The sequence below is a fragment of the Telmatherina bonti genome, assembly GCF_933228915.1.
Source record: "Telmatherina bonti genome assembly, chromosome: 17".
Classification (NCBI taxonomy): domain Eukaryota; kingdom Metazoa; phylum Chordata; class Actinopteri; order Atheriniformes; family Telmatherinidae; genus Telmatherina; species Telmatherina bonti.
In genome coordinates, this window is record NC_136615.1 from 15006025 (window position 1) to 15012910 (window position 6886).

Below are 6886 nucleotides of genomic sequence, written 5' to 3' on the forward strand. Positions count from 1 at the left end.
TTTATTTAAAATGTCTCCATCGACTGTCTTTCACAAAGCTAAATGCGTCATTTCCGGTACCTCCTTTAAACAAGAGCACCCCCTCGTGGTTAGTACAGGCAGGGGCGTCACCAGGAAATTTGGGCCCTATGAAAGACATTGGCATAGACCCCACCACTTGATCGCAAATTTTAGATTTTTGTTTTTGCTTCAATTGCTTCAAGCTGATAAAAAGAATAGCTTTTCATGGGAAAAATAAAGACCTAGGGCTGTGTTAACCCTTTATGGGGCAAATGACTATTTTTGATCACTTGGTTTCCTTTCATATTCAGCGTGAAACTTTTTTCTTTTTGTTAATGTAACAGAATTGAGGTCTTGGTTCATACCAGAAGGACAATTTTAGGTAAAAATTCAAATTTGAATGTATTTTATTGAGTGTCCTATAAAGGGTTAAGTCACAGTGAATACATCAAACTAGGTTGTTTTAACATAAATGGTTTATCAGTTTATATTACTGCTATCCGTTATTACAACCTTTGGAAAAAGTATTTATTTACTTTTAATAAAGATTTAATGACTTTCTTATATAGTTTGTACATCTTTTTGGGCCCCTATCAAGTCATGTGGCCCTTAGAATCTTCATAACTCTCCCCCCGTATGGCGCCTCTGAGCACAGGACAAGAAAAATGAGCACAAAGACCATGTTGGTTGGTCTGTCACTGAGGAATTGACACTTTGCACCTTATTATTACAACAATAAGAAGGATTGCCATTCCTTGACGAACTATGTTACTAAATTTAGTATAACCCTGTGTCTTTTGTACTGTATTTTCAACTCCAACCAGTATATTATTCAATTACTTCAGTCCTAATCTATTTTAGGGGTGGGAAAATCGAATTCAAAAATCAGAAATCGGGATTTTTTTCTTCACAATTTTAAAGTAGATTTTTTTTTTTTTGTTAAAAATCAATTTTTTTTCCAAATAAATAAAATGAATGCACTATAAAATTTTTGTAATTTTTATTGTTTTTTTTTTTTGTTGTTGTTTTTTTTAATTGATCTTTTTACTTGTCTTCTTGGGCATTATAGTAGCAGAATGACGGTCTGGCTACTGCGTTGTTTATTCCTCATTGAAATTAAGAAAAATGAAGAGCAAAAAAAAAGTTTTTTTTTACATTTTTTTTGTTTTTAGTCTACAAAAATCTGCAATATCGGAGAATTGTGAAAATCACAATTTGAATCAAACTGGCACCCAAAAAATCGGAAACAAATCGAATCAGGACAAAAGCATATCATCACACCTGAATATATTTCATGTGTATTTTTTGGCGAAAAGAGAAAAGTTTTTTTTTTTTTTTTTAAATTTACCAATTGATGACATCATTCCAAATTATCATGCTTTAAATACATAGTATGCAAGAACTTAGTGTGAGGTGGAAAGGCCTGTTTTTGTGGAGAAAGCAGCCCCTGCCAACAAAAGGTGCACAATCTTTCGAAAAAAGTGAAAAGCCAATGGGATGTTCACTGAAATGTAGGAAAATATCACATCTTGCAAGAGTATTTGTGAAAAGTGTACATTACATTCTGTTAAGAAAAACACACTTGTCAGAACCACTTCCACAATCACAACCAGGGCTTTTGTGAGTTTCTAAAGCTCATATTAAATTAAGACAAACTATACAAAAATAAATGATGGAATTATCTAAATAATTTTGAATGACTAACTTAATATATTTAAAAAAAAAAGAAAAAGAAAAAGAGACATAACCATCAGATATAAGATACATATAAACCGTTTAGTGAAGTACTTCCGGGTTGCCGTGACCTTACAAGTCGCTACCGTGTCCGCCATCCTTCTCTCTCGGCACCGGGAGCAGGACAGACTTCAAAGGATACCAACATGCTGTCAGTTCGTGTTGCAGCGGCTCTTGCCCGCAACCTTCCACGAAGGGCTGGATTTGTAAGCAAATTTAATTTGCTTATGTTCAGTTTTTTTTTTTTTTTTTAAAAATTCATGTTGTCAAGAAAACGCCTTTTTAACAGCATGAAACTGCCATAATGTGCGTGCGCATATCTTTGCACTGGAGGACACTGGGCCCTTCACGTTGCTGGTCCGCTTTAACATTTGTAGATGACAGATAGCAACAAGGCACCCTTTTAAATAAAAGACGTACATAATGTAATTAGAGTTAAAATATATATATATGTGTGTGTGTGTGTGTGTGTGTGTGTGTGTGTGTGTGTATATATATATATATATATATATATATATATATATATATATATATATATATTTCTGGTCAGCGTGTTTAAAAAAGCTTTCAGCGGGAGTATGTAAAGCTAATATGTGGTAATTATGTGCGTAATTTAGTACTAAAGGTCAGCTATCTTTGTACCCAATCTGTTTGTCAGGCCAAATTAAACCGCTTTTCGAGTGGCTGAAGCAAATCGATGAAAATGTTGTCCTCCGACAGAATAGCTTGCAGCAGATATCTAAAATAATGGTGTCAAATCACTACAAACTGCAAGACAGGATACTCTGAAAAGGAATATACCCTAATGAGTTGGTAATCTGATAAAATGGGTATTAGAAAATAAGCTCCCAACGTTTATAGTAAGGTTTATCGTAATGGGGCGTATCCATTATATTCTTTATTCTTTACCACCAGTTTTCTTCATTGCAAGCTTTGTTTTTTACTTGCAGTTTCCCTATACTTGAAAATCTACTACTGCTCTTGGAAGGCTTTAAGTAACACAAATAAGAGAGATTTAAGACAAAACTTCAATTTCACGTTGCTGTTGCTGGACTTAAAATGTCTGTTTGCTAGACACAGTAGAAATATAGACATTTTAAATTTTATAATTTGTTTTATACAGTGATAAAGAATTGAGAAATTTCTGGTTTGCATGGTTTGGCTTGAAAGCACTGATGCAGCACTATATAATTCATTTTCCTTAAGTAGATAGAAAGCGATTTTTAAAATTTTAGGCCAGTTTCAGAACAGCCAAAGAGTTGTTCATTATTTCTTTATTTGTTTTTAAATGCTATTAAACTGACAATTCCTTATCTCTGAACTGCATGAAATATTCCTGAGCTATGTATTGTTGTTTTAAAGGTTTCCAGGAATGTTGCTGCAGCATGTGTTGGAGCCAAGAATCTCCACACCAATAGCCCACATTTCCAAAAGACAGGTCAGTGTTGCAGGAAAGTCATTATGGCTGTCTAAAAATACACTTTTCTTTTTAGATACACGTAAATAAGTGGTTTTAAATAAATGAACACTTTTTATTTTAATATTCTAAAGGCACAGCTGAGGTGTCCTCCATTCTGGAGGAGAAGATCATGGGAGCGGATACCAGCGCTGATTTGGAGGAGACTGGTCGGGTGCTGTCCATTGGTGATGGTATTGCGAGGGTGTACGGTCTTAGAAACGTGCAGGCTGAGGAGATGGTGGAGTTCTCTTCTGGTCTGAAGGTAATGGTGCAAACTTTGCACGCTGACCTGCTGGAGGGAGAGGGGGTTAGCACTGATGGCTAACAATATTTGCTTAACACTTATTGAATAATTTGCATTGTGATGGTTTGCAAAATATCTACTTATATAAGTGCTTGTGTTTATCAACATCTCTGAGTTTATTTTTTGTACTTGATGACAGTGTGTTTGTTTATTCCATTTTAAAATTATGTTTCTCTTTCCCAGGGTATGTCTCTGAACTTGGAGCCTGACAACGTTGGTGTTGTGGTGTTTGGTAATGACAAGCTGATCAAAGAGGGTGACATTGTGAAAAGAACAGGCGCTATTGTAGATGTACCTGTCGGTGAAGAGCTCCTGGGCAGAGTTGTCGATGCTTTGGGAAACGCCATAGATGGAAAGGTACTCATGTCAATCACAACACATGTTCAAATGTCAGACGCACATATATGGAAAGTTTTGTGAAGTTGTATGTTCACTTTCCTTATGATCACTTTGCTGATAAGTTAGCGCGTCATTTCATTTATAATTTAGGAGCCCTGCAAGCTGTTGTTTTTGCTGTTGTAGCTCATCATTTTTTAATGAATATATTGCAAAGTAGCTGAAAGGACCTTTATCTGTTTTTTATTCTCTGTTCACTTCAAAGGGCCCGCTTGGCTCTAAGACCCGTAGGCGTGTAGGTCTGAAGGCCCCTGGCATCATCCCTCGAATCTCTGTGAGGGAGCCCATGCAGACTGGCATCAAAGCTGTGGACAGTTTGGTGCCTATTGGTCGTGGACAACGTGAGCTCATCATTGGAGATAGGCAGACTGGGTGAGAGGATTCTGCTCAAAGGGAATATTTTAGCACCTTGTGGGGTGTAGTGTTATTTCCAGTGCCTTTTGAAATGTGCTTACAGCAGTGGGGCTGCTGAAGACTTATTAGGACAAATCATTTTTTGTATCATAAGTAAAGATTCCATCATGGTTTTTGACCATTTCTGTTAATTTAACAGCGGACACTTTGAATACTGATATAAAACAACCACAATGGGTGACTAAACATTTGTAGATATCTACAACAAACCGATTTTTAAAATCTCAGTTTTGTTTCCTTCTGTCTGCAAATGGTGCAGTTTCACCTTCAAACCAGATAAAGAAATGGGCCTCAATACTAAAACTGTTTGAACTATTCAGACACAGTTTTGCATGTTTAAATTTCTGCTGTAGAAAAACTGCCATCGCCATTGACACAATCATCAATCAGAAACGGTTCAACGATGGAACAGACGAGAAGAAGAAGCTGTACTGCATCTATGTTGCCATCGGCCAGAAGAGGTCCACCGTGGCTCAGCTGGTGAAGAGGCTGACTGATGCCGATGCCATGAAGTACACTATAGTGGTGTCTGCTACTGCGTCTGATGCTGCTCCGCTGCAGTACCTGGCTCCTTACTCTGGCTGCTCCATGGGAGAATACTTCCGAGACAATGGCAAGCATGCCCTGATCATCTATGACGATCTCTCCAAGCAGGTGAGGCGAACATCTGAGGCTGTGGGGGGGTGCATGGATGCGAAGAAACCCGGTCCTGCTGATGGTTTTAAGAAGGAATGGAGGTTGATCCAACTTTGCTCGTTTTTCTGCAGGCCGTTGCCTACCGTCAGATGTCCCTGCTGCTGCGTCGTCCACCCGGTCGTGAGGCTTACCCTGGAGATGTCTTCTACCTGCATTCCCGTCTGCTGGAGAGAGCTGCTAAGATGAACGACAACTTCGGCGGTGGCTCCCTCACAGCCCTTCCTGTTATTGAAACACAGGCTGGTGACGTGTCAGCCTACATTCCTACCAACGTCATCTCCATCACAGACGGACAGGTGAGAGCGGGACCTATCATGCTTAATCCCAATATTACCTGTCCTTAAGTAGTTATAAAATGCTATTTTATCCCACAGATCTTCTTGGAGACTGAGCTGTTCTACAAAGGTATTCGGCCGGCCATCAATGTCGGTCTGTCTGTGTCCCGTGTCGGATCTGCTGCCCAGACCAGAGCCATGAAACAGGTCAGCTTCCCTTTGAAATCTCCTGACGGCTATTTCACTAAAAACCTTCCATGTTATCTCACTGATCTGCACTGACCATCAGGTGGCTGGAACCATGAAGCTGGAGCTGGCCCAGTACCGTGAGGTGGCTGCCTTCGCTCAGTTCGGCTCCGACTTGGATGCTGCCACTCAGCAGCTGCTGAACCGTGGCGTTCGCCTGACCGAGCTCCTTAAACAGGGACAATACTGTGAGTGTTGCTGCTTATTTCAGCACCATTTTCAATTAATTGATCTCATCTTATGAGCTGCATTATTTAATCTTTCAGCTCCGATGGCTATTGAAGAGCAGGTAGCAGTCATCTATGCTGGTGTGAGGGGACATTTGGACAAAATGGAGCCAAGCAAGATCACTAAGTTTGAGAAGGCTTTCCTGCAGCACATACTGAGTCAGCACCAAGACCTGCTGGCAGCTATTAAGTAAGTAAAATATCTTTGAGGTAATATGCTTTTCTTCTTTTAAGATATGCGTTCTAATCAATGTGCTCTTGTTTGTAGGGCTGATGGCAAAATCTCAGAGGCATCTGATGCTAAACTCAAGCAGATTGTGTTGAATTTCCTCTCCAGCTTTGAGTAAAAAAAGTGCTTTTGGGTCCAGTTGTGTTGTTTGCGTAGTGGAGTATCAGTTATACTTTCCATGGACTTCAAAAATTCAAGTTGTACTTGATCTTTAATGTACAGATATCTCTTAATGGAGAATAAAATATTCCATACAGTTGACATAGTTCTTTTTTTTGCATTACATTGCAGTACTGATTTGTGGGGGAACTGATTTGGTTTTACCCATTATCAATGCTCTCATATTTTAGTACATGTAGACCCCGATTTTTTTTTTTTTTTTTTTTTTAGCCTTTGCAGGCAATAATTTAGTCTGAAGTGTTGCCTTTTCCTCAAGTTTTAACAAAAACATTATCAACCACAAATATTGCAGAAAAGCATAAAATGTCAACAGAAATCTTTTGCATTAAAAACTTCCAATTCACCAAATAGACGCAGCAAAATTCTTATATGTTATCAAATATAAATCCAAATGTGGCTTAATGTCCCATGGTGTGTGGTTTTCTAACTTTTGAGCAACAATTCCCAAAGTATGTATTGGTATTTGTGACCCCCGAACCAAACGGTGATTTGTGGTATCAGATGGATCAACTTGCCGCCATCCTTTTAAATATAAGATTGGGAAACTGGCAGAAAAGTTTTTAAATGAGGAGGATAAGTGTTTTTTTTGGTGGATTTGATGGATTGGACTGCTGTGACCAGGCTTGTAAAGCCTCTAAAAATCAGCTTCTCAATGAGATGCTGAATTCAGATTTTTAATTAACTTTATGTATTAATGTTTAAAATTAAGGTGCTCATTTCAGATTT

The 6886-nt window shown here is 38.4% G+C and overlaps 1 protein-coding gene across 1 annotated transcript; it reads left to right on the forward strand.

The window, feature by feature from the left end:
* The first annotated feature begins 1852 nt into the window (after positions 1 to 1852).
* On the forward strand, positions 1853 to 6233 carry atp5fa1 (ATP synthase F1 subunit alpha). Its single transcript, XM_079256697.1, has 11 exons — positions 1853 to 1940; positions 3097 to 3172; positions 3286 to 3455; positions 3681 to 3854; positions 4099 to 4265; positions 4661 to 4961; positions 5075 to 5299; positions 5378 to 5485; positions 5568 to 5712; positions 5791 to 5941; positions 6020 to 6233. Exons 1-11 carry the CDS (start codon positions 1881 to 1883, stop codon positions 6096 to 6098), a joined length of 1656 nt encoding a protein of 551 aa, XP_079112823.1. The 5' UTR covers positions 1853 to 1880; the 3' UTR covers positions 6099 to 6233.
* Positions 6234 to 6886: the final 653 nt, after the last annotated feature.